The sequence below is a fragment of the Emydura macquarii genome, unplaced genomic scaffold, assembly GCF_026122565.2.
Source record: "Emydura macquarii macquarii isolate MOO-44397 ecotype Brisbane River unplaced genomic scaffold, CSIRO-AGI_Emac_v2 contig_1644, whole genome shotgun sequence".
NCBI lineage: Eukaryota > Metazoa > Chordata > Testudines > Chelidae > Emydura > Emydura macquarii.
In genome coordinates, this window is record NW_027131781.1 from 14,768,910 (window position 1) to 14,796,176 (window position 27,267).

The following is a 27,267-nucleotide window of genomic DNA, read 5'->3' on the forward strand; positions in this document are numbered from 1 at the left end:
TCCCTCTTAGATTTTAAATCAGCAGCCTTTGTCCATTAATTATAACTATGGTAATGTAGCCCCTCAACCCCTTCCCCCCCCTTAAACTCCTTGTACTCCATTGATTTTCCCCAGACCCTCCCTCTTAAGAGCATTATTGGCCACAGGTATAAACTGTTTTTTTTCCCACTCGTAGCCTAGGCACAGAATTGGGGTGGCAATTGGAGACCAAGTATTGGATCTCAGTGCTGTTAAACACCTGTTCAGTGGACCAGCCCTTTCCAAGCACCAGAATGTCTTTGACCAGGTATTTATCACACAGTTTGACAATGTCCATCTCCACCATGTTTTAAATGGAATTCCATATGAGAGTTTAGTGACCCAGGCTCAGACCAAGAGCATTGTGGTAACTTACATCTGAATACCTGAGTTGCTGGTTTGTCCCACTTTAAAAAAAAAAAAAAAAAAAAGAGCACCTGCAATTTAAAAGTTAGAAAGAAGTAAAATAATTCAGCCCTACTAACGGATTGTTTCACCTGATTGTTTAGAAGTGCTCTATAGAGTGAAATCCACCCAGTTCAGAGGGCCAGTACCCAAGTTATACGCCACTCCAGTCCCACTTACATTTCTGGCATCTTCATGAGGAGGAATCTCCACGAGGAAACAACTTGTATTAATTGGGATTTATGTGGTACATAGACCTTGTGCCATCTGTCTGCATGAGGGTAAACAGAATTTGTCTCGGATCACAACTAGTCTTGCAATTGCAAGCTTCTATGGCATCTGAAGATGTAGTTGGATGATGATGATGGTTTTCATTATCATTAGATGTATCTATTATTTGGTTTGCAAAAGCACCTAGGGTCCTGGTCCGTGAGGGAGGCTCCGACTGTGATAGGCACTGTATGAAAACACAGTCCTTTCCCTGAAGACCTTACAATCTAAGTATGAGACGAGTCAACAGGTGCGTACTGAGACACAGACAGGTGGGGGAGCCCAAAAAAAGCAATGAGACAGTACTGGTGAGCATAATAGACAGGGTCTCCACGCACGGAGCTGCCGAACTGTTATTTGAAGATTAATAATGTCATCCCTGTGCTGGTAACATGGCAGATACCCCACATGTACAGCCAATGGAGTAAAGAAAACAAACGTTCCCTCACAAACCTCTCTACCTTTGTACTGTATTGTAGCCAGCCCTCAATGACTTCATGGGGTTGGGCCGTGAAGCTTGGAAGGAAGCGAGAATGTTTCTCCGAAAGCTACTGTCAGCCGGTGAGCCAACCCTTCGAGACGACTCTGAGCTACGGAAAAGGTGAGGCATTCGGGAGCTGGAAGTGACTCAGGATTAACTCTCGGGGTACCTCCTCATATGTACAAAGTGCTTTTATTTGGCTCTTTAGCCTTCTTGGGGTGTCTGTATTTCGAGCTCGGGGGGGGGGGTAGTCCCAGCAGGAGGAGATAGACCCTGAGAGTCGGAGGAGAGGTGTGGAGCGTTGGCTATTATGGTTGAGGCTTAGGAGCTGGTTGCACCCCGCTGTTAGAAGCTGCTGCTCTCTGAATAGAAGCAATCGATGCAGTCCATCCATCAGCTAAAGAGGTGCTAGAGCCGTCAGAGAGTCCAGTTCCTTGGAGAAGGGTAGCTGAATGTCACTGCAGTTCCACTCTTCTCTCCCTCCCTTGATACTTCATTTAACAGTGGCCTTGTGTAAATATTTAACATAGCTCTGGAGAGATGGATCTGTTGTTGTGCAGCTCTCAAGGCCGCCTGTAAACTTAGAAGGCACACTCCAGTATCAGCGTGAGAGGGAAGCTTTCATTACTGCAATGAAATCAGAACTGCCTGCATATATAGTTATATCAGTATAGTCCCATAGAGGGCCGGCCTCAGGGAAGGTGGTGCCCTGGGCAAATGGGGGGAGAGTGGGGGCAGCTCCCCGTATAGTGACCCCTCCCCCTGCAGCTAGAGAGCCAGGAGAGGTTCCTGGAGGAGGGCCTGCCCCACCAGTCCCTGGAGCAGCCCATGCAGGGGAAGAGGAAGTCCCATCCCTCTCCAGCCCGGCCAGGAGAGCATGCTAGAAGCCTCTGGCAAGGGTGCCCCCAACCCTGCCCCTCCCCAGCTCCACGCCCTCCGGGGGGGGGGGGGGAGGAGTTAAAGGGAGCTTGGACTGGCTGGGGGGGGGCAGTCACCCATCTGTAAGGCTGGTCCTGGTCCCATAAATCCTGGGCATACCCTGAGTTTCATGCTGTATGTCTACACTGCAATACAATGCCTGTGGCTGGCCCATGTCATCTGGCTCGGGCTTGGGCTGTGGGGCTATCAAACTGCAGTGTAGATCCTCTGGGTCCCAAAGCCTGGGCACCAGCCTGGGCCTGAACGTCTGCACTGCAATTTTATAGTCCCGCAGCACAAGCACTGTGAGCCTGAATCAGCTGTGGGTGTGTTACTGCAGTGTTAGATGTACCCTCGAGGGCTGGCGGGTCTAGCACTTGGGAGGTCAGAAGACAAGGCTGTCTTAACACCTGCGCTAAGGAGAGACCTTCTGAGCTTTACAGCTGGCAGTACAGTGGTATAAAGGCTGTCAGTCTTTGAAGGCCTCCTGCTGGTGGGCAACCTAATCCAAAGGGCTTGATCGCAGCTTCTATCCAGTAGAGCAGTGGTTCTCAACTTTTCCAGATGACTGTACCCCTTGCAGGAGTATGATTCCTCTTGCGTACTCCAAGTCTGACCTCACGTAAAAACTACTACTTGCTTACAAAATCAGACCTAAAAATACAAACGTGTCCCAGCACACTGTTCCTGAAAAATTGCTGACTTTCTCCTTTTTACCATATAATTATAGAATAAATCAATTGCAATGTAAGTGTTATACTTGCATTTGAGTGTAATGCTTGAATCTGTTTTTCATTTGTGAGCCTTGTCATTCTGGGAGGCAGTGCAGTGACAGCACCTATGAAGTTACTATTCACATTGAGTCTATTCCTATATCCTGTTATAAGATGAGACAAATATTGAATCTAGATGAGTTGATGTAGCCCCTGGAAGACCTCTGCATACCCTATGGGGTACATGTACCCCGGCTGAGAACCACAGCAGTAGAAGAAAGCAAGGACACACATAATCACCTGCCAGTGCATCCCAATAGATGCATTTCCTCCACGTGCTGCTTCAGGAAAAGAGTGAGATCTCCCAAGCATGCAGCTCTTTCTGTACACTCTTGTACATTTCCTCACAGGAGCTCATACAGTCAATTAACCACTTCAGTGCAATAGCAGCCTGTCCCGTCTGTGCATTTACTTTATGTACCATGAGCTAGCACAGAATTGCAGCAAGACAAGATTTTTCAGCTCAGATGCCAGAATGTAGTTAGTCCAAAAAGAGAGTGAATTTCCTCTAAGACAACCCAGTGTGCCAGCTACCACTTTTTTGAGAGACGAAATCTTTGTTTTGTATTTCTAGAGCATTTGTACCTCAGGCCTCCACTATAATGCACCTTCCAGCTGAAATTGGTAAGTCTCAAGAACCGATAGCTACACGATTTGCTTGTATTCACTGAAAAAACGAGAGTCCTGTAGCACCTTAAAGACTAACAAATTCCTGCGGGCATAAGCTTTCGTGGCTGCAACCCACTTCGTCAGATGCATTAAATGGAAACCACAGATGGGGGTAAGAAACAACAATGGGGAGGGCAAGTGCTAACAAAGTCAATTCAGTTAGGGTAGGTAGATGAGGCCTATTCACAACCGTTGATTAGAAGGTGAGAATTTGTGAACAGTGACAATTCTTGTAATGAGATAACCATTCCAAGTCCCTGTTCAGACCCTGTCTGATTGTGTCAAGTTTGCATACGAGTTCCAGCTCTGCAGTTTCTCACTGAAGTCTGTTTTTGAAGTTTTTTTTGTAGAAGTATGGCAACTTTCAAGTCAGCTACAGAGTGTCCTGGGAGATTGAAGTGCTCTCCGACTGGTTTATGGATGTTACCATTTTTTATGTCTGATTTGTGTCCATTTATTCTTTTGCATAGTGACAGTCCGGTTTGGCCAATGTACATGGCAGAGGGGCATTGCTGGCACATGATGGCGTATATTACATTAGTAGATGTGCAGGTGAATGAGCTCCTGATGGTGTGGCTGATGTGGTTAGGACCTGTGATGGTGTCACTAGAGTCAATATGCGGGCAGAGTTGGCAACGGGGTTTGTTGCAGGGATAGGTTCCTGGGTTAGTGTTCTTGTTGTATGGTGTACGGTTGCTGGTGAGTATTTGCTTCAGGTTGGGGGGCTGTCTGTAAGTAAGGATAGGTCTGCCTCCCACGGCTTGAGCGAGTGAGGGATCATCTTCTAGGATAGGTTGTAGATCCTTAATGATGTGTTGGAGAGATTTTAGGGGGGGGCTGTAGGTGATGGCCAGTAGTGTTCTGTTGAGTTCTTTGTTGGGTCTGTCCTGTAGTAGGTGACTTCTGGGTACCAACACTCCCTAAATGTTCAGATTGTGGCTATGACAAGAAATGGGTGTAAAGTAGATTTTACAAATGAGTAATTGTAGGTGCCATCTGTGCTGTCACAAATAAAACACGCACGTGCCGTGTTTTAACACAGATGCAAGGTCTCTACTAATTTAATCAAATCAAGCTTCCTTGGTGCCACATCATCCCTGAAATCAGAACTGTGTCTCCAAAGGCTCCCATGAGCCCACTGGCTCAAAGCCCTTTTCTTTAGGCAGATGATGATCTCGACTGCAGAACTCTGTATCATGCAGCTACAAATAACGTAAGGCTCGGTTGTGCCATTTGGATCCTCCCCAGCAGAGCAGTGTCACATTTGCCCTAGGAGTGAGCCCTGGGCTGAATTTTGCATTGAGGTTGTAAGATGACTCCTGGAGGTCCTAGGTTTATGGAGGCTGGGTACTGGGAGACTTGTAGTTCTCATTAAATTAAATTATTAAATCTGACCATTCTGGAAAGCACCAGAGCAACCATTGCCACCTATTTTGGTTTCTATAATGTTGCCTGTCACTATAGGATGTGAGAGCATCTATTATGACCTTCAGGTGAAGGGAGAGTCGAGACGTGTGTGTGTGTGTTGTGTTTTTATGAGTGATTAAGGCTAATTTTAACAGGGCTGGTAAATACAAACCCAAGGAGGTGAGACAGGAAGAAATCAGCCTTCTTTCTAACATGTGAATGGTTGAATTCAAAAACTATCCCTGCCACTGTGGCCTGCAAGTCCTTGTGCAGGACTGGTCAGGCACCAGAAATCATGAGATTTTAAAATGAATAAAATATTGTGGAGTTCATTTTATTTGCCTTCTGGGTTTTGAGCCGTTAGGGTGCACTTGGGTCAAATTTTTGGGTCAGCTTTTCTCTGTAACTATAAGGGAAACCTTTTTTTTTTTCTCTAAATGAAAGCTGAGATTCTCACATAATCCTCTAACTCCAGGAGCTAGGGCTTTAACAAAATAGCACGAGACGTGTGATTAAACTCACAAGAATTGGTAACACTGTGAAGCAATGTGTGGGCTCAGCCGGTGTGGGATTTGCTATTTTTGATCCCCCTGCATACGTTTTGAGTTCCTTCTGGGTCAACTTAATCGAAGTGTGAGTCAAAGCATTTCCCAGAAAGGGCACCAGGGGGCAGTGGGTGCACTGTCTAAAAAATCCTGTGTTAGCAGCACAGCTTTCTCAATAGCATCAGCAAAATGAAAACAACAATAGAAGATGGTTAAACTGTACCAAGCACATGGCTTGTTTGTATATTTTTAGCGGCTGTGTTGAAATGGTGATTCTTCTTGCCCCTCTTCACTGCAGGCTTAAAAAAATAAAAACCAGTTTTGCAAAGTGTATACATTTTACATTCCACATGCAACGGACAGCCATCCCCTCTTCTAGACAGGCTATGGGTATGATTACTGCAGGGTTGTGACTGAATGTTTCCAAACTCCTCTACTTCTCTCTCCCCCCATCCCCATCCTTTTCAGAGCCACACGATGTGGAACGTTTATGCTCCTTCGCCCTAGCAGATAATACAGTTGATCTATTCTTTTTCCCAGGAGACTACACTGACTTCTATTCTTCAAGGGAACATGCTACGAATGTTGGGATCATGTTCAGAGGGAAGGAGAACGCTTTGATGCCTAACTGGTTCGTCGTTAAGTTATTTGTTTGCTCGTATGACCTTGTGTTTTTACACATTTTGCAAAGACCAGGGCCCAAGCATAATTTTTTGGGGCCCAGTACAAACTTGTAACATGGACCCTCTCCCCCACACATACCACAATCCCTCACCCCATACATATGATCTCCTGAGCCATGAAAGAAGTTTGAATTCTGAAATTACTGTTACATATTCTACATTTCTGAAAAATGCCCCCCCCCCCCCTTTTGCTATTTTTGTTTAACATAACACCCAGCCAGAGAGTCCTACAAGTTTGCTGACTATTTTGTAACTTTTTGGTCATTATAAAGGTATTATATCCTGTCAATGTCTTGATTTTTTTATTCTAATGGACCAATGTGACTGCAAACATTTTTATAATTAGGCCAATTAACTTTAAAGCTTTATTTTTCTGGCCTTTTTCATTGCAAAATCAAGATAACATGAGCACCCCCCTCCTTCCCCCCCAGTCTGATTGGCTCCAGCAAATGTCACAAGATCTGGACAATAGATACAGGGAAATAACGTTTCTATAAATATCCTCAGGCATGATCTACAATTTAGCCTCAATTTTTTCCTCTTAGTAATTGGGGTTGCAGCCTGGGCCGGGCCCAGTAAAGTGTACCCTTCCTCCTCCTTCCCCCCTCCCCATCTGGGGGCCCTGGCAAAGTCCTGTGTAACCTTACAGGAAAATAAGCCCCTAGAGATAGATTTCCAGCTTGTGTACATGGACTCTGCTGTGGAGCTGGGGGGCAGATCCTCCAGCTGAGGATCTAGCCCCTGTGTCTGAAACCCCACGTCCCCCCTCTCCACTATGTCTGAGCTGCTTTAATTGTAGCAGAAAGGGGTGACTGTGGGGAATCGGTTGCTGCTCCATGATTCAGAGAGTTTCTTCTGAGAGCCAATTCTTCTCAGGTAGTAGGAAACCAATAATTAAGTTTCAGTAAATAAATTTGGAAGCCTAAAAACGTGGCACCATTCAGAAGAAAAATGTATTCTAATGTGGTTTGACAACAGAAAAACTTTGTAACTTACTGTAGAGTACTTGGTGCTCCCACAGCGCATGGTTCTAATGCTTGTAATACGGCATTTAACACGCAACCAATGCTTCACTTTAACAAGGTTGCACTTACCTGTTGGTTACCATGGCCGTGCATCTTCTGTTGTGGTGTCTGGGACAGCAATTCGAAGACCAGTGGGGCAGATGCGACCCGATGATGGTGAGTTCATTGGTGTGCCATTGAAATTCACTGTTCCTCTCCTTAGACAGCAGGATGGCATTGGGATATGTGGGGCTGCATCTTGTTGTCTTCATTGATTTCCTTTTTTTAGCTTTATAGTGTACCTTTCTGTCTGTTCAATTTACAGCTAAACCTCCCGTGTTTGGTGCTTGCAAACTTCTGGATATTGAGTTAGAAATGGTAGGATGTATTTATTGTATTACATCTCTTTCCTTTTAATAAAAGAGAGTAAAAAACTGAGCCTGTTTATATAACACATAACATAGGTTATATACAGGTATATACATATATAACATAGGTTATATACAGGTACCATTCTTGTAGCACCTTCTTCTGGTCAGTATATTGCCTGCTGTAGAATTTGCTTCAAAGAGGAAAATTCAATGCCTAAGTTTTGCATGTGTAAGAAAGCAATTCTAGAGAAGCTTCTGTCCAGTATCATTCTGGTGCAATGGGTATGAAAGATAGGGGATAATGAGGCCTGGGAGGGAGACACATGTAGGAAATATCCCAATGTATTCATTTTCTATTAGCCCATATTATGCCCAGAGAAAGTGGTTGCGTAATTGGATAAAAGGCTTTATCATTCTTGCCCAAAGTTAAGTAGAACCTTTTTGCTTCTAGATGGCAAAAATTAATTGTTCTCGAGTAGATTCGGGCCATGAGTTAGTGACTGACTTTTATCAGCTCACTGCTGTTCAGGTGGTTGGACCCTGCTCTCTCAGATGGTGGTGGAAAGGAAAAACTCTTGTTCAGTTCGTACATGGAGATTCCAATTAAAGTTAAGAAGGAAAGCAAGTAAAATCACGTCCTACCCTATCTGTCATGCCTGCGCTAATCTTTAGTAGCACTTCCTGAGGGGGATCTGTCTTGGCATAAACAAAGGTTTTATTTTTCAGAACTTTGACTTGGTTAAAGCATTTTCTTTTCAATTTCAGGCATTCTTTGTCGGCCCAGGAAACACGTTTGGGGAGCCCATCCCAGTCGGCAAAGCTCACGAGCACATTTTTGGAATGGTCCTTCTGAATGACTGGAGTGGTAATAAACATTACTCTGTTTCCCTGGGGGAAAGCATTTCGCTCTTACACGGTATCCAGAATATTGGCAGATATTGTATTTGTTTTAAATGATAGCAATAGAACTGCACAGGACACTGATGGGCTGAGGGTAATAGGAGTGGAATACAGTCTACAACTCTCAGGCACTGGTTCAAATCCAGCTCAGGTGACTAGTGACAAAGAACTTCTGCTAATGGAGGTCTCTTAGCTGCCTCTGTGAAATGAGCTGATTTAGGTCTAGTGCCTGCTCAACAGGGGCATGACACAAACCGTCGCCACAGCTGGCACCCTCAGCAGAGGGTATCTGTAGGTTAGGGGGAAGGAATTAGCAATTACAACCTATTCCTTAATGTAGACACAGGTGAACACTTTTTAGCTCGATTTAACTAATCAAGGTTGACCCTAAGATTGATTTCAACCAGCTAAATGGAAGTAAAAGATGTTAACCAGTGTCTAGGCTAGGGAAAAATATTGGCTAGGTTGGAGTTAGCTAACGTGTTAATTAACCCTGATCTAACCTTGGCCTCTCTTCTGAATCTAGACCTACGCAGGGGACTTTTCAGCCTTTCAGATCATGGCTTTAGGTCATGGCTGAGCTATCCTGGGCACACGGGGGGTGTTTCACTGACCATAAAGTGCTTGTATTGTGGCTGCTGGCGTGTAGAGCTCTTCATCTGGTACGCCTTCACAGGCATTAGGTCCATGTAACTCTTGGCAAATGTTTAATTGTCTTGCTTTGATTTTAATTATCTTCCTTTTCTCCTAGCTCGTGACATTCAGAAGTGGGAGTATGTTCCACTGGGTCCGTTCCTGGGCAAGAGCTTTGGCACAACCATCTCTCCATGGGTTGTTACCATGGAAGCTCTCATGCCGTTCGTGTTGCCAAATCCTGTGCAGGTTAGCAAGGGAACAGCCGGGTTGTTAGAAATTATTTGAGAGAAAATAGAATGGGAGGTTCTAGGTTCTGAAATAGAAAGGCTTGGTTGTGCTAGCAGCTTTCTACTGACTTAAAAGCTTGATCCTGCTTCCAAGATGTGGGATACTATCCTGGCCCCATGGAAATCAATGGGAAAATGCCCCTTGACTTCAATGGGGTGAGGGTTTCCCCATGCATGTGTCTGCAAAGCTTTGAAAACCATCTGCAGACTTGTGCAGGGCAAGAAAAACTTCTCTCTCAAACGTGTGTGCTTGGAAACAATACTAAATCTGCTCGCTTCTCAAGAACTTGGTGACGCTTTAAGTGCTTACAGTAAATGGCAGGGACAAGCTAAAATGTTCTGATCAAGAGGCAAACTTGCCCATAGTTTGAGGATATTTGATTCTGTGGTGTGTAACCATTTAATTAGAATGTTATAAGCTGGTAATACAGTGAAGAGCGGCTTGTAAACTCTCTTCTCTGTGTGTGAACTACACGGCTCAAGTCTGAAACTGCAAGCCCTCTGGGAGATTTGAGTACACACAGTGAGCCAAATCAGGACAAAGGTGCACTAACATCATAATTTGTTTGGGTTTAACATCCATGTAGTAGAAAATCAAGAGGCCTTTGGAGGCCAAAGAAAAAAGTGGATTTGATTAAAAGAATACCTGCTAGTGATGCGAACGTTTCTGACGTAACTGTTTTTGTGAAGCAGCAGCTTAGTCAATTATTTGATGATGGGAATGGAAACTGGTGTGCCCTGAGAAAGGGACACATGGTACTCAGCAGAGCCTTGTGAAGAAAGCTGTTACAGAAATGTCCCAGGGTACATGTTCGTCTTTTCTCTTTCCATTTGTCTTTAGGCTGTAATACCTATTGTATGCTTTTAGGTTCCCAAGCCACTGCCATACCTCTGTGATGAAGAGCCCTATACTTTTGACATAAAACTCTTTGTCGCTATCAAAGGTACAGTTGTGCTAAATGATTTGTGGAGGTCAAGTAAAGTGAGGTAGAATCCACCATATGTTTCAGGCATTTGTTCCATCAATTCTGGGATCCTGATTTCTGCATTGCCCTGTACTTGCTTTTTTACCTTCCTCTTACACAGCTCCTAATGTTTCTACTAGTTATTAGTTCAGTTGTGGACTGTGGGGAACAGTCCCCTTCTGGTGGCAGCAAGTGATCATTTTACAACCTGAAGAATTATTATAGATTATTTTATTCTGGTAGCACCCTAACACCCGGTCAGACTCAGACCTCCATCGTGCTGGTGTTCTGTGGAAACAGAGTAAAAGACAGTCCCAACCCCAAAGACTGCAGTGTAATTAAAACAAGGTGCAACAAGTGGGTGGTATCTAACAACCAGAAGAAACAGAGGGAAGACCACGGAAACAGTCATAGGAATGTGTTTGTTCGAGGTGGAAATTGGAGGGGAAAAACAAGAAGTTGCAGGAAATTTTGAAGTAGTTTCTGTTTTACCAGGTTTGAAGTGGAACAGATTTGGGAAATTTTTCTGGCAAAAATTGAAGTTTTTGAAATGTTGAATATTTAAAATGTTGAGTTTTCTCTTTGCCACTGAATGGAATAAAATGAATGTCTACTATTTGTTGTTTCATTTTTTTCTGTTCTGTATCTTTTCAAAACTTCTTCAACTTGAGAAAAGTTAAAGTGGCAAAGTTAGAGTTGAATTTTGCCTTTTACCACTCAGGAACTTTTCTACAGTTTGAGAGGTTTTGAAAGGTTACCAGGGTAGCAAAAGAAAGAGGAAAAATGGGGTAGAATCCTTTGTATTGCATTTAGTGGCAAAAAAGGACAAAAAAAAAAAAAAAAAGGAAATTACAAAAACTGAATTAAAAAACAAAAATTGGTTATTTTTGGAAGCCAAACAATTTCAATTTGAGAACTACATGAAACGTTTTGTTTTTGAAATCACCTATCAAAATGGAAAAGTTTTTTCACATGACTTCCTCAGGCTCTGGTAGCTGTCAGTCCTTCAAAACACATAACTGGGTTTTCCCCATGGCAGCAGGTTCATAACTGTCTCAGAACCAGAATCCAGACTGGGCAGATCAGCTTGTTTTTTTTTTTAATACAGCTCCTCCCTCCAACAATAATCCGCAAACAATCACCTCACCTCATGCCGTAGCATCAAAAGGCTGGAGTTTAGCGTAGCTGGAGGTTGGAAATTTCCATTATGTCTCTAACCATTTCCCAGGAAACCCACTTCACATTTATTGTCCCAAAAGTCCATTCTTGTCTGGCACAATTTCAATATAGTCCTTTGAACTCCCAGGCCTTATGTCACATCTCCCCCTAGAGAGGTTATGTACAATCCTGGCCCACAATAATACATACATTTTGCATTTAATACAATAAGGTTTTCCAAAGATACTGCAGGAAATTAGCATATCTGTCCCAGGCGGATCATAACCTTTTTCAGGCAAGGGCCACATCTTACTCTGCATTGTGAAGCATCATGAACATTTGTGATGCCATATAAATGGGTAGTGATAACTGGGGTAGAACTTCACTACCAAGCTTTTTTGCTCCCCCAGCTCATTAATGTCTTGCGCACACCTTCTGAGAGTTTCAAAGACTGCACGGGGATTTAGACGCCCAGCTTCCAATGGAAATTGGGAATCCAGGTCCCAGAGAGGGCTTTTGAAAATGTCAGCAGGAATTGTTCTTGTGATGCATCATTGGATCCTAGTGAGAGTGTTTGTTTCCTGATAGCTCAGGGCCAGATCTTGATCCCCGCGCTCACATTGACTAGCACCTTACAACACTAGTAGCCTCAATGACATCGGTGGGGCTTGTAGAGCAAGGCGTGTCTCAGAACGAGCATGGGGATCAGAACATGGCCCTCTGAGGCTATGCTTTGTGTGCAGGACTATCATGGTCCCGCTGTTGTATGTGCGCCAGCAGAAGAGGAGCTCAGCACCCTAGTGCCCAGTAGAGCAGTCCAGCAAGGGGAGTGCTAAAGATTGTGTATCTTCCATCTCTCAGTCCCCAACAGATCCCCTTCACCAGTGCAGTTCATGGCCTCTAGGGATGATGCAGCAAAAGTTTGATACATTGAATCAAAGAGAGAACCAAATAAAGGAAGTTTGGGCCAATGGTTAGGACACTATCCTCGGACTATGGAATCACAGACTCAGTTCCTTGCTCTGCCACAGATTTCTTGTGTGACCTTGGGCATGTCACTTACTTACTCTCTGTGTCTTTGTTAAATGGGAATGATACTGTAGTGATGGGAACCATATAAGGACTTAAGACAGAATCATGTAGAAGGTAAAGTACCACGCAAATGAAAAGAGCAAAGGAGATTTTCCTTTTAATAATGCTTTGTTTTCTGTAGATCCTGCCATTTGTATGAACTAAGCCTCACAACAGCCCTATATAGTAGGAAAATAATATCTCCATTTTAGGGTGAGGGAGCAGAGGTACAGGAAATCAAGTGACTTAGTCATACGGGAAGGCTGTGTGGCAGAGCAGGGGATAGAAACCAGATTGCTTGACCTACCTCCTCCCCTTGCAGCCCTTCATACCAGGACAGAGTATGTCATTGCTTATTTTCTACTGAGCCTGACAATGGTAATAGACGTCTCTGTCCATCCATAAAATGAAAATGCCGCAGACGTTTTCACCTAGGGCAAACAAGTATTTTTCCATTGATTGCTTTTTTCCCTCCCTTTAGGAGAAGGAATGAGCAACCCAGCCACTATATGCAAATCAAACTTTAAGGTAAGAATTTGGTTTCATTTTATTTGTTTCAAATAAAGTTGGCACGTTGAGTCCCACACTCCGTTTGTGTAAATCAGCATACATGGATTTATACTAGTTGAGAATCAGGCCTGTTGTGAGAAGAAAGCTGGTGGTCTCTGTCCTCCCAGCTGATTTACAAACACCTGGGAGCTTCAGCGCTGATCACAGACTGGCTGGCTTTTCCTGCAAGTAGGCTTAGCACCAACAAAGTTCTAAACGTGCTATAATAGTTTTGCTGGAGATGGTGCGAGGGGAGAGTGGGAAAGCTAGGGGAATGGCACACACTATACAAAGCTGGATGGAAACCTCCGAATTCCACCTGGCGGGTGTTTGCACCCAAAATCACTGCTTGTTGCACAGAGGTGAAACAGTATGTGCCCTTGTCCAAGTATGATGGAGGATGCCATTAAAATAAATGTGTACATGGCTGCTGCGGGATTTCACAGCGTGTTTTGTGTCCACACTGGATTTTAGTTCCTGGTTTCTAAACCAAAGAGTTTAAACAATTGTGAGACAAATTCTAGGCAGCGATTTTTATATCTAGTTTTTAACCCATGTTAGATACATTAGTAAAACTCAAAGATTAGACCCCATCTCCACTGGCACCAAACCCAAGAGGGGGAGAGGAAAGTGGGCCCAATATAAATTAGGGCAGCCTAGTTCCATAAGTGTCCTAGGATGAATTTCATTAGGCCCTGCCAACTTGAATACATCTAAGGTATCTAAATATTCTTTAACCTGTTCTCTTCCTGTTTTGGCTTGCGCTCCTTCCCCCTTGCTAATATTAATACTGTTAAGCGCATGGTCACAATTAACGTTTTTAGTGAAGCTGGAAGGAAAATAGACATTAAACTCCTCAGCCTTCTTGATGTTATCTGTTGTTAGCTCCCCGAAGTCGCTCTTCCCCTTGAAAGTCATACGAGTAACATGACTGATAGTGTCTGTGCTGTACTGCCAGGCACCTGCACTTCTTCTGTCCAGTTACCCATTATTAGGATTGCTTGACTTGTTACATTGCTCAGAAACATCTGACTTTGGTAGCCACAAATCGCCCTTAGCCCCAATTCTAATAGAATGTCTTCGGGTGTTAAAATCCTTCAACACAGGATTCTGTAGGTCTCTGGCCCTTCAGCAGGAATAAGCAAATATTCAGGTATACTGGGCAATGGAAAGATTCCCATTGATTCCACTGGGCTTTGGACCAGTCCCATGGCCTGGGGTATTAATACTCTGTCTGTTGTGAAAGCAGGGTTACTTCTCTCCTCTTCAAACGTAAACTATTTATATTCAGGCCATATATCTGGCGACCAATCCGTGAGCCAGAGGATCAATTTTAAGTAATTACAGACGTTCCATTTAAGCTGTAGAAGGCGCCTGGTTAGATAAAGATGCTGTTCTTGAGGGCTAATTGTTATCAGTGTGATCTGGGGAGAATGAAATGCATTTTGTACGGAATGGTGACATCTGTGAGTCATGTTTGTCCTTCACTTTCCCCCTTTCTCCAGCACATGTACTGGACCATGAAACAGCAGCTGGCTCACCACTCCATCAATGGATGCAACCTGAGACCTGGAGATCTCTTGGCATCTGGAACAATCAGCGGACCCGTAAGCATTTAACTAACAGCTATCACTAATAGTGAAGTACTCAGCAACTAGAAACTGATCAGATGGGACCCTGACCTTAAATCCACTTTATTTTATTATGGACATCTTTGTAGTTCTGCTTCAGTCTTTTTGGAGTATGTATTGTTTTAAGCCTTCCTACTGTCAGTATCCATAAAAGCTAGACGCGATATTTTAGAGGCAACAATATTCCTGAACAAAAATATCCACATAGCCCAAATCTGCTGTGTGAGTTACAGCTGCTATCTCAGTGCGAAAAACAAACAAAAAAACCCCACAGCAACAATATGTTGAGATCTATGGATGAAAACCCCTAGATAATGTAAGTATTACTGTTGTTCAAAGTGTTAACACGTCCAAGTCTCTCAATTCTGTATGACCCTAGTTTCATAATTCATTATTTTCATTTATAATACACTGGTGTTGCACTGTACTTAGAAAATGCAAAAACCACTTTCTCCAATGTATTTTTTGAGTCACTGAACTCTGCCTGCTGACAAGCAAATCGTTGGACATTTTTCCGTGGTGGACAGAGGAGTGATGTGGCATTTTTCTTTCCTCATGCGGAAATAGAAAATAAGGACAGATTAAGATTTTTGTGCCCTGTGTCCAATAGTCTATGAAGTCATTGGGAGACTTTCCACTGGGAAACTTCAGTGGGGTTGGATCTTGCTCCTAGTGCATTGCCATCTGTTTGTCTAAAAGGCTTCAGTAGCGTGACAGCATAAACAATAAAGCACTTACACCATCCTGCTCAGGCAGACCTATATAAAGGAAGTGCTTTTTCTTCTCTCTAACACATCCTGCTGCAGATTGACATTAAAATCTTTTAAACGTTCAACAGCGTTTAGCACTCTTCTGCACAATGAAATGTGGTTAGGACCCTGAAATGTAGCAAAAGACAGATACTTGAGATGCAGAAATAGCGCCCTAGATTCTCTCCATTCTTCTTTGAACAGGATCCAGTTTTTCCTTATAGTGCCCACTACTAACGGTAACGATACCAAGGAGAAGACAGCTGTAGGCAGTTGTGGCCTCTAGCCCCAGTAAGGAGTTAGAAACAAAAAGACGGGCAGGTAAGCTAGCACATCAGTGAACTGGATTAATGACTGTTACTGGCAAAGGTCCATTGTGTAGAATCCAACAACAGCTTTGCAATTTCACTCCCAGCCGCAGGGGGTGGGGTAACAGTAGTACAGACATGTGCAATGGCTTTACAATTCAGTTATTAACTTATGCTTTGAAGGCTCCGGAGAACTTTGGCTCCATGCTGGAGATGTCCTGGAAGGGAACAAAAGTAATTGACCTTGGGAATGGACATTCTCGTAAATTTCTGCAGGACGGGGATGAAGTCATTATAACAGGTAACAACCAAATGATTATGGGTGTGCACTCTTGGTACTGTGTGGCCTGGCCTAGTGCTATGGTGTGTGGCCCCTCGTTGTTCTATATGTAGCATGTCTAGTGAGAGTCACACTACCTGCGAATTCCTGGCTGCTACATGACCAGGTCTGCCTCGACTAGCTCCTGCGAAGTAAAGGCAGGGGGATATACTGTCCCCTGCAATGTCTGCTTTATGGGTTCATTTGTTTTATTGTGTTGTACTTTAGCTCAGTAACTGAAAGGCTAACTATCTCCTCATTGCTCCCAGATTATCTAGTAGATTCTTGCAGCCCAGTGTGTAAGTATCTATTTTAGGGTGTTATACAGTGCCTGTTATTGTAGCACCGAAGCACATGGGCTCCCCGTTTCCCAGATTCAGAGATCCCTTTTCAGCATGATGCCAGGTTCCTGGTGCTCAGTCCTCAGTGTGCTTAATACCATGGTAAGCACCATTAAAAGTCCTTTTACCTTTTATTAAAGATACAGAACAAGAAGGAAACATGGTGAAATATAAAGTATTAAGTAAGGTATTCATTGTAACAACATCTCTTGTTCTATTTCCCTTTAGCTGTAGAGAGTCTTTAGACAGAAACCCCTGCTTGTTTGACAGTCTCTTAGATGGTATAAAAGATGGTAATGACCTTTTTGGGGGGAAAAGAGAAAAGGCTGGTTAAAATGAGCCGGCGCTGCTGCTGCTGTTAAACTCTGATACTATTTCCTAGAAGACAAAACAAGACAAATATACACAAAAAGGAACAACAAAGATAGAAAATGCAGTGTCTGTCTCTGGAGTTGATTCTCACTTGCAACTTTGCTGCAGGAAAACACAGGCAGAGCACACAGTCGTATCAGCCACCCTGAGTCCTGGCAAACTTGTACCAGCATCCGGATGTTTTAGGGCATAGCTTTTATCTGCTTCTCTGGTCGTAGGCTTACAGCAGTGTTGCAAAATATGCAGTCTTCGCTGGCTAAGGCAGACTTTTGTTAGCCAGAAAGCAAAAAGAGGATAGGAAAGAGAAGAAAAAAGGTAGGGAAGGAAAAAGACACACTGTGACTGTGAGATACAAAGTCTCCACATACTTTGTAGTGGTTGAGATTTAGCCACAGTCCGTGAAGGGAGTGATGACATCTCTGGGTACCAATCTTGGCTTGGATTGGTCAGGGGTGAAACTCCTTCCCCTTCTTTCAATCAACAATTGTCCCTTCTTCTCTGCCAATTTTCCTCAAACTCTCTTTTATTTTAAGGAACCCTTAGCAGGAGTGATGGGCAGAGTAGTCCTTTCCTTCGTTATTTTGTCAGCCAATGGGCCTAATGTCAGTCACACCCATTTTGGTTCACTGATTGCTAGTCTCCCACTGTGCTGGTTTACCAGGCGTGATCTCAATACAGGTTTTGAATTTTATCATTTGGCCTTTTTGTTTGGACTAATTCAGTCTTTGTCTCTTTTTTTGTACCTTTCCCCATCAACATGTGTTGTAGGTTATTGTAATGTTTTATGAACTTTCACTTACTTTTCAGAGTTGAACTCAGGCTTAGGGTACCTATGTAGGCCCAGTTATCGTGACAGGTGCCTACTGAATTTCAGTAGGATTTGAGTGCCTGCCTCCCTTAGGCTTCTCGGAAACTCCCAGCCAAAGCCTGCATGCCCTTGAACCATTTGTCCTGGCTGCAGGAGCCAAACCCAGCATTCTAGATCTAAACGATTTAATATGGGAGGGGGGGAACCTGATTCAAATTCCTGGATCCAAACCCAACTCCTGTGTTTCTAGGTCAATGTCAGATTCAGAACCAGAAATTACTTTTTCCCCCTGCTTCTGCTATGGGGTAAATTTGATGGGAATAGCTATTCTTGTGAGATTTTTGGCCCAAGTTTGCAGACATCTCATCAGTTCTTCTGCTGGCCATTTTAGAGAACGGCTCATGAGATTTTTCACATCAACAAATCTCACTAGCCAGAACCTAGCCTTGATCTGAGCAGCTTCTTCGCTCCACCCCAGTGCTTACACCTACTAGGTGGAGTAGCCCACAGGATTTCCAAAGACTGTGAAGTTGCCAAAGTGATAGGAAGGAATTAATTAATGTGACTTGGGCAAGAGAAAACAATTGTGACTAAGTCATGGAAGCTGGTTTATATGTCTGGTGAGAGGAATATTGTTTGGGATTGGGAAACTTGCAATGAATATTATAGGGGGGACATAGCTACAACAGAGGCAAAACTTGGGTCTCTGACCCAGCTGGGTATCTCTGCAATTAGGGAATGAACACAAGAAAATAATTCTAACAAAGCGAAGGAGCATCAGAGCATGAAGCTAAGCAAACACTGCAGGAACGCGTCAGAGAGAGCACTGAAATAAACGAGGTGACAAAATCCAGCACACAGTGGTGCATGCACATCAGTACAGCCCATTACCCCTTTCGAAAGCCTCAGCAAGATTAATGGCGCTGACATCACAAGAGCTGGCCCTGTAATAGACCCCCTGAACTGAGAATGGGAATCGAAAATATGCTACTAACAACAGCTGCAATAAATGAGCTGAGATATCCAGAGGGGTAATGGTGACAGTCTGATCGACAAGAAGGCAGTGAAGATTTCTATACAGAGAAGGACAGAGAGCCTAGCCGTGTATTCACTTCTTTATGGGCTGGGTTTGTTAGGAGAGGACATACGTGGCTGCGTAGAGGCTGTGGAATTTACCGTCACACTGGAGTGACTTCTGCATGCATAAGTGGTGCAGTTAGGTGACGTGAAAGGGCCCACTCGTGTGAACGAAGTGCAAGTCCTGTAGCAGTCGCATTTCACAACTGCCTCCTGATTTTTAAATCACTGTTGTAGCTGCCCTACCACTCCCCACCAGCTGCCAAAAGGCAGACGCCACTTGTCTAGGGTTACTGGACTTCCTGATTTTCCAGGACGTTGCTTCTTTTTTGAGCCTCCATCCTGGCGGGTTTTTCAAATAACAGGAAATGTCCTGGATTTTTACGGAGCAGATGCCGTAGCTCGGAAAGAGCCCTGATTTGATCCCTCCCCTGCATCTGCAGCTGATTGGTTCATTCCCCTGCAGCCACCCCAGCCAGATCCTGCCCACCTTGGCCTCAGCTGTTGAGCTGGGGACCAATTCAGAGAATTCATGTGCCCACAGCTGGGCACCCGGTGACCATGCCAGTGAAGACCAAAACATCAGTATCTTCAATGCAGAGCTATTGTTTATTGAAAAGCAGATATCACAGACAAATAGAAAGGACTATACAATGCCTCTCCTTAATAAGCCTCGGTTTCCCAAGCATAAACCCTCAGTAACTATGCTGGCCCCACACAGCATCCTGACTGGTAAGCGAAGCATGAAAGCTACCACTCCTAGGTGTTGACTGTCTCTTCCTCCTTCAGGTTCCCTTAGGTCCTTGGTCTATTTTCTGAGTCCCTTGTAGTGGGGTCTTGGTTACCCTGAGGACCTTTGATCTCTGATCCCTCGGGGCAGGGTCTAGGTTACCTCGAGACCCTCTGGTCTTAATCCTTCTGTCTGACAGTATCACGGGCCCTCTTGGATATATGAAATATAGATCTTCCCAGGACTTATACCCTCTTCCCAAAGAAGTCATATGTCCCCAAAATATGCTTTGTCAGTGAGTTATGTGGCATATCCCAATTAATTCATAATTTGGGAGGGGGCTGCAGGGATTGGCTGATACTCACTTATCGTGGACTACTCCCCTCCAGGCACCTGATGTCACGTCATTCTATAGGACCCTGAGGACCCGGTCAGCTTGCCCCAGATTCGCCATTACACGCCTCCACATGTACACACCAGGCAGACTGGCCATTGGCTGCCCGTGACCATTGGTCTTCCACATCAGCACAGCTGCTTACACAGGGTCTGGACAAACATTTGTGACGCATATGGATGCCAAGTGCAAGTTTGGCCTTTTCAGTGATTTTCCACAGTCTAGTGCTATGGGGCCCTGCTCCCAGAATCCTCTAGCATTCAGGCTCACCAGACTTGTCCACTGTGATGCTATGTAGTGATTCAGCACCCTCCCAACACCAGCTTCCAGCCAGGTGGGGGGGGGCTCCCATGCGGAGGCATTGACTGATGGCTGTTGCTGCATCCTGGGTTTGCACCTGCTGCCATGACAGAGAGCGACGCTGCCCTCCACCTTCAGTGAGTGCCCCTGCCACAGATAACCCCCCCAACGCCCTCAACTGTACTCCCCCTCTAGCTTCCTTCCCTCCCTCGTTGTGGTGTCCTCTTTTTGGGAACCTGAAATATGATAATCCTACACTTGTCTCCTCTTTCTGCACGCCAGAGCTGAGCTAGCAATACACCACTCAGCATTGCCTGCTTATAAGCAGAATCCAGAACAAAGGGGAGCATCTCCCATTTCTTCCATCTTGATATGCACTGTGCATGATCTGATGTATAACAGCTGCCACTCAGTGAGCATGATTCTTTATTGACACAGATTCTGCCATGGACAAGTCAGACCAGTGCAGTTCAAATTTCAGTGCTTGGACACTAAATCCATGCTTAGGCGCTGAAATTAGTAGCCTGATTTTCAGATCCTGAGTATCTCAGCTTGGTGCTTCAGTTTCCATAGATGCTTAAAGGAATGAAAAGCATGGGCTGGATGGGTCTGGTAATGTCATCTTCCTCACAGGGATGCCGAGGCTGTGTGTATTGCTGTTTGTAAACTGCTTCGAGATCCTTGGATGGAAGCTGGTATAGAACAGTTGGATTTTAATGAAATGTGTTAATAGATCATTGCAAATGGAGCTGGTCAAAATTTTGCTGTCTGTTTTTTGGCTAGAAAATGGCTTTTTCAGTTTTAAAAAAAGATTTTAACGAAAAGATCTGTTTTTGTCAAGTTTTTGTTTTAAAAAGAAAAAATGGCGGTTTGGATGGTGGCTTTTTTTTTTTTTTTTTTTTTTTTTTTTTTTTTTTTTTTAACACTACCCCCCTACCTTTTCCCTCAGATTAGGGAAGTATTCAAGGGAAACATTTTCCAATATTTTTGGAAGGAAACGAAATAATTTCCTGACCTGCTGTAATTGCCACCCATTGTGATGGAAGCCTGTAGAGCACTCCATTGTAGCACTACCTGGTGCTCTGCTAGTTTTAAGTTAATAATTAAGCCTCAGACCACTTCTATGAGGTAGCAGTTATCCTATTTTTCAAATAAGGAAACTGAGACACACAGGGGTTTTGATGCCTTGTGGAAGGTCACACAATACGTCAGGAGCTAGGCTGTGAATAGAATCCCAGAGTCCAGAATATCAGAGACGACTCTAGCCCCTACACCATAGGTCCGATCCTGACACCTTTCCTCACAGTGAATAAATAATACTTTTACTCTTTAAGTGGCTCCATTGACATCAACCAGTAACTACTCTGCATGAGCCAAGGTATCCGAATGTGGCCAGTAGTCTCTTTGGTGCTTAATCAGGACTTATCCTTTTAAATCTCAGACATCATTTATCAGCAGTACGTTTAAAATAATACAGCGAACACTAACCCAAGACAGAACGTTGCATGTTGGTAGATGTGCATTAAGCCAAGTTAGTGATGATAACTCTGTGCTATTTTGAAATAAACAGTGTTCAGCACGTACAGTGGAGCAAGGCATGGTGCCCAAGTGAGGTTGTATGTAAAAGGAAATGTACGCGCCAGGGTGACTTCTGGGCTAGCTACGGATGTGCTCCTATGTCGTGACTTATGGTAGGTGGAACCAAAGCCTTTAAGGCACATTAGAGGTTAGAATGTAGCCCTGTCACAGCCTGTCCTAAAACAGGACTATGGAGTGTCTTGCCAAGTGCCCAACCAATAATTTATTGCCTCCTTAGTTCATTTCAGATTTCCACTTGAATTAATTCCCCCTTCTCCTCCTTGAGCTATTTCTGAGAGACCTAACACAAATAAACCAAGAGGAATGTATTGTTCCTAAGAAGTGCTTCTCATGGGAGCCAGCATTACAAGGTGTCTTCTGCCAAACTGCACTGCGACCCATTTCAAAACGTGTCTGTAGTTCCTTGACTTTTTCCTTCGGGCCCACGCTGTTGGCTGACTGGTGCACAGAGCCTGCTGCGTTCCATGTGCTACACCTTGTACTGCTCTACATTCTATTGGACCGCACGTAGAACACGTGGTGTTCAAATCACCAGCAGTGAAGCCTAATAGAGACTACAGAAAACTTGGTGGACTCCTCCAAGCACTATGACTGACTTAAGTAGTGGTTACTAATGCTGAGCAAACAGGCTGGTATTTGAATGTTGTTCATATTTAGACCTCCTTAGAAGGTCGCTCCTGGTTAGGGTGAATAGTCCATCTGTTGCAGAGAGAAGGGAGAAGACCAGCTCACTCTAAGTTGCTTTATCTGTGCGGGATGAGGATGAGGAATGGGTGCCAGGAGACTTTTACTAACCCACTGAGGTGGGTCTATGGGGTGGAGACTAGGGCTCAGGATCTACATACACACCCTCTACTGGGTTCTGTGGGAGGAGGGGCACTGCCAAGATCTTCTCCTTAGGACAAGGGTGAAGGTATCGATACTATGAGAACTTTCCCTCCTGCACCCTCATATGCCTGTAGGATGGGGACAGGCCTGGAGTTCATCTCCAGAAGAGGGGCAGTGCTTGACCATTTGGCCTGGCAGATAGTTAGATGTGTGTGTGCACTTGTAGCTGTGAGATACTGGTGAGACTAGAAAACAGCAAATATTCTCGGGGCAAATAGCACGTATAGTCACGATGTTCAGCAAATGGAACATTGCATTTTCTTTTTTTGCATGTTCAGGTTTCCTTGTGTATATTTGCCTGCTGCTCGAAATCTGATTTGGTTTCCAACCCCAAGAGTAAACATGTTTAATTGTTAGTGCTTAGCAGTGCCTTTTGAATGAATGTGTTCGATATTCTGTAGACGCCAACTCATTTAACCTCACTGACAGGCATTCCAATAAACCAGTTACTCCGGATCAGGAATTTAGCCAGTTACAAAGTTCAGAGTCTGCACTTTCTTTTCCAATATCAAGGTTTCTAGGAGGTTTTTATTTTGGCTTGTAGTTGGCCAGTGTGACAGCGTTCTCATTAAATATTTATATCCCCGTCTCACTCCAATCTGACCTAGCCAAGGGTGGTTTTCTCCCTTTTAATGTCTCTTTATCCCTTGGCCACTCTGAGTTTCAGACTTGAACACTTTCCTGTGCTAACTTTTTCAACATTTGATCCTTGGGAAAGAGGCAATTTCCCTCGACCTCTTTGTTCCTGCACTGCCTGAGTTCTCCTCAGGGTGGAATCTGCTATCTCAAGGAAAACTCCCTGCTTTGTTATCAATATTACATAGAATCTCTGAGATGAACAGAGCATAGGTGCAGGTGTTCTGTGGTATGATTCAGAGACAGCCCCCAACTGTGAGTGGACTGGAGAGGGAGTGAAAAATTCTGTGTCTTTAGGACGTGTTTCTCTGAAAAACACTCCTTGGTAAAGTCATGAGCTGCAAAATCTCCTTTGCAATCCTATCGAAGCCTCTAATGTCAGGAAAGGGAAGCCGATGTGGCATCTGCAGCTCATGTTCTAAGTGAACGGTCACCTTCGCTGTCACCAACTGAATGATTTCAGGGCCTTGTAAAAAAAACAGCAGTGACACGCTATGCTTTGGGAGCAATGCACTAAGGACAATCTCCACTATGTATATCATTAGGAAGGATGGACAATGTTGCTATGAATAGTGGTATGCTGTAACACCTTTATTTCAGACAGCGTGAATGAGATCTTCACCCCTGGTTCACTCTGTTTATGCTGCGTAAAAGGGCCAGAGCAAAATAAAGGGGCCCTAAATGCCCCCTGTTCAACTGGGGGAGGGTTTCCCTGAGGCAGGCACTGTGCTTGACAGCCAGAAGGCTGCCCTCTAAGGAGAGCATGGGGATAGACTGGAGCAGAAGGGAGTGGAGCGCTCAGCACTGTGGAAATTTGGGGCAGCGCTGCAGCTGCTCTGGAAGCCCAGGGAGGCTACAATACCATAGGCCCACAAGGGGGCCTCTCCAGCCCCCAGAATAGCCAAAGATTGGGAGAGCACAAAGGTGACTTTTCCCACTGTTCCTCTGGGCTGCGAACTCTGCCAGCCTAGCTGAAGGGAGAGCGGCCACATGGCTAAACAACACTCCAATGACCCAGAGTGGTTGATTGATTGGCTTAGCCGCTGGTGAGTTGTGCCAACACGAGTTGTAGCCTTTTGCTTCATTCCAACTGCATTGCTAGCTTAAGCATCAGCAGCACTTGAGCCCATCCTCCCCTCCCCACCCCCCCCCCCTCCCATGGGCCAGCTGGTTTGCATTTAAAGCATCACTTTACCCGAGCTAGAGATTTTTGTGTGTTGACAGGAGTCAGGTTAGGGGTAACACTGAGTTATACCTTGAGTTAACACTGCAGTGAAGACAAGCCCTCAGCAAGAAGGTACAAATGATCTGAATAACATTGCTAACTCACTCTCTGTTAGTGGAAATCTCTTGCAGGGATAGATGAATCACTGGAGCTACTGTACTATTTAGTTACAAGCAGGGAAGAGTGTCTTCTCCATTATTTCAGAAGAATCCATCTTTTAACTATGAAATTGCCCCTCGAAATAAACTGTTCAGCAGGACATGTTATATCACTGATGCCTTTTCCTTTACTAAACACTACCAGCTGAGGTCTACAGTAATTCTCTCTGTCGCTTCATCTCAGAATAACGTTTTCAGGTATGTCTGAAGCATACAAGATGAAATGTCTTCAGCTGCATTTCTTTTCCTGCTTTCTCTGCAAGTTGAACTAACGGATTACTCTTCCTGGATACAGCATATGGCAGAATGCACCAGTACTGACTGGGGCGGCTGTTCCTACGTTCCCCATGATTGTGGAGTTAAAAAAAACGTAGGACAGTAGGTCAGAATGTCAACTCTCACATCTTGCAAAAGTACGTAGAGGGCCAAATCATTCAGTAGTTAAAGACTTTCACTGTCTGTTTAGTTAATGGAGCATAGCTGAACATCTTGGGCCAGATCCTCAGCTGGTGTCAGTGGGGTAGGCCAATTTAGTTTAGGTGGGCTACTCCAATTTACACTAGTTGAGGATCTGGCCATTAGTTTTGGATTTTTTTTTAAGCAATTTTCTATACATCAGTCTAACTTTCTGAGCCTTAGTGTAACCCTTCTGAGCACCAGTTTCAATCCCAAGCTGTTCACAAGAGTTTATAGTAATTACTTATAGAAACTCACTCTTTACTATGCAGGGGGAAAGATTAGCAACAATTATATCTGCAAAAGGGAGGAAATTCGCACCTAGGATTCCTGTCTAAGATCCTGATCCTCCTGTTGGACCTGCTAGCACAAACTTCTTTGTTCATGCAGAGTCCAGGAGTCTGCACTAGTGGATCCAGACAGGGCCCCCACATGGGAGGGAAGGAGATACACTTTACCGGGGCCTGGAGGCCCTGGGGGGCCCAGCCCAGACTGCAACTCCCATGAGTGTGTGTGTGGGAGGGGGCCCGTGTTACAAGTTTGTACTGGGCCTGAAAAAATTATGTTTGGACCCTGGATCCAGATGCAGGATCTGGGCCTAAAATTCTACTCATTTGCATTAATGAAGGATCTTATTTACACATGTTTGCATAGTCTTTTGTTACTATGTGTTAATGCAGCAATAAGATATATAGTCAATACATATACAACTATGGGTTGACAGTATGGAGATACAGAAACATGTTGTATCATGATAGGTAGTGAAGATATTTACCCAGTTTTTTTATGATCCAACACTGAATGCATTTAAATGAGAAATGGGCCTGGGCCGTGAAGTTCAGATCCAGATCCAAAATTCCCAGGATTTCATGTCCTGAGTTTTGGTTCAGCCCATTAGATAGGTAAGGGAAGTGCTGCAAAATGCAGATCAGGATTTGACCTTTCTTCAAAATTTGGAGGCTTTAAGATCTCAGTTGTATTGGGCCCATTCCTGTTTTAGATGTGGCCATGTTTAATGACTGCACGTTGAGCAGGTTATTGCCTTGTTAGCTTTTAAAGTGTGTCTACACCACACAATCTATTACTAAGTAGAACAGAAAAATGTCTAGAAAATTTTAAGCAGGCTGGAAAAAAGTATAAATGTTAACACAGCATTCGGCAAGTGTGGTGAGCCAAGCGCACAGAGTGAACAGAATGTAGAACGTATTTCACTGTAAGATTTATGTCTTTCAACCTAACCTGTAATAACATCATATATTCAAGCAACAAGCAAAATTGCAGGCTGGCCCAGCCTTATAATTAATAAAGCAGATCTGGATTATTTTAAGCAGCATCAGGGTGGGATATTGCCTTACAGTCCCCTCCCCTGAGTGGTATTCAGCATATTGGGGCCTGATCAAAAGCCCATCAATGTCAATGGGAAACTTTGGGTCAGTCGGGTTTGGATCACCCCAACAGAGCACAGCTGAGGAGCTAGGCCTACGTCGGTGTATTTACATTCATTTCATTCCCTTTCATGTTTGTACTGCAGTTCATACTCATTTGTAAAAATCCACTAGCTGCCCTTCTTGTGACTCTCTTCCTTTCCCCATTCTAGGTCACTGCCAGGGAAATGGGTACCGAGTGGGATTTGGCCAATGTTCGGGAAAAGTGCTTCCAGCCATATCTGTTCCATGATTGCCTGCCCAAGATGACTTTCCAGGAGGGGAAGAAGGATCTCTCCCCAGTAACCGTGCTCCTGATATTACAGTTCTCTGACATGAAGAAATTAAACTTTGTGCGCCCGCACACATTCAGATTTCAAATCAATATTTTTTTATATAAATGGTTATTATAAATGAGTATTTTAATTATCAGTAAATATCTTAATGATGCAGGTGCCTTCAATGTTGTCCTTTTCTTCTTCTTCTGACTGTAATACTGTCCTGGTTAAGCCCTCATAGATGCAAGTAGACTCCTCATACGCAGCCCATTCGTAGTGGGCAATCTGAGCTGGGGAGACCTGGTTTTCGCCCAGTACCCTGAAGGAAGTAAACACCAAGGAGGAAGAGGAGGAGCTTTGCATGGTACAAGACAGGAGTAGAGGGATTAAATTAGCAAAGAAAATGTAGAGACAACATTTTGAACTGTTAATGGGGGGGATCTTGCAGAATAACCTTCTGTGGG

The 27,267-nt window shown here is 44.2% G+C and overlaps 1 protein-coding gene across 5 annotated transcripts in view; it reads left to right on the forward strand.

The window, feature by feature from the left end:
- The window catches only part of FAH (fumarylacetoacetate hydrolase), a 30,413-nt gene extending 3,438 nt beyond the window's left edge, over positions 1-26,975 (forward strand). For 2 of the 5 annotated variants that reach the window (XM_067555701.1, XM_067555704.1), the window contains exons 2-13: positions 176-286; positions 1,173-1,294; positions 3,440-3,489; positions 6,027-6,117; positions 7,253-7,350; positions 7,499-7,551; positions 8,310-8,409; positions 9,196-9,326; positions 10,236-10,311; positions 13,043-13,089; positions 14,616-14,717; positions 26,699-26,975. In XM_067555701.1, coding sequence (XP_067411802.1) covers positions 176-286; positions 1,173-1,294; positions 3,440-3,489; positions 6,027-6,117; positions 7,253-7,350; positions 7,499-7,551; positions 8,310-8,409; positions 9,196-9,326; positions 10,236-10,311; positions 13,043-13,089; positions 14,616-14,717; positions 26,699-26,938 — 1,221 coding nt within the window. In that variant the 3' untranslated portion in view covers positions 26,939-26,975. Of the gene's footprint in view, positions 1-175; positions 287-1,172; positions 1,295-3,439; positions 3,490-6,026; positions 6,118-7,252; positions 7,351-7,498; positions 7,552-8,309; positions 8,410-9,195; positions 9,327-10,235; positions 10,312-13,042; positions 13,090-14,615; positions 14,718-15,981; positions 16,100-24,829; positions 24,844-24,940; positions 25,059-26,698 lie in introns of those variants that run through there. The other 3 variants (XR_010921295.1, XM_067555705.1, XM_067555702.1) reach the window with 3 other exon arrangements.
- Positions 26,976-27,267: the final 292 nt, after the last annotated feature.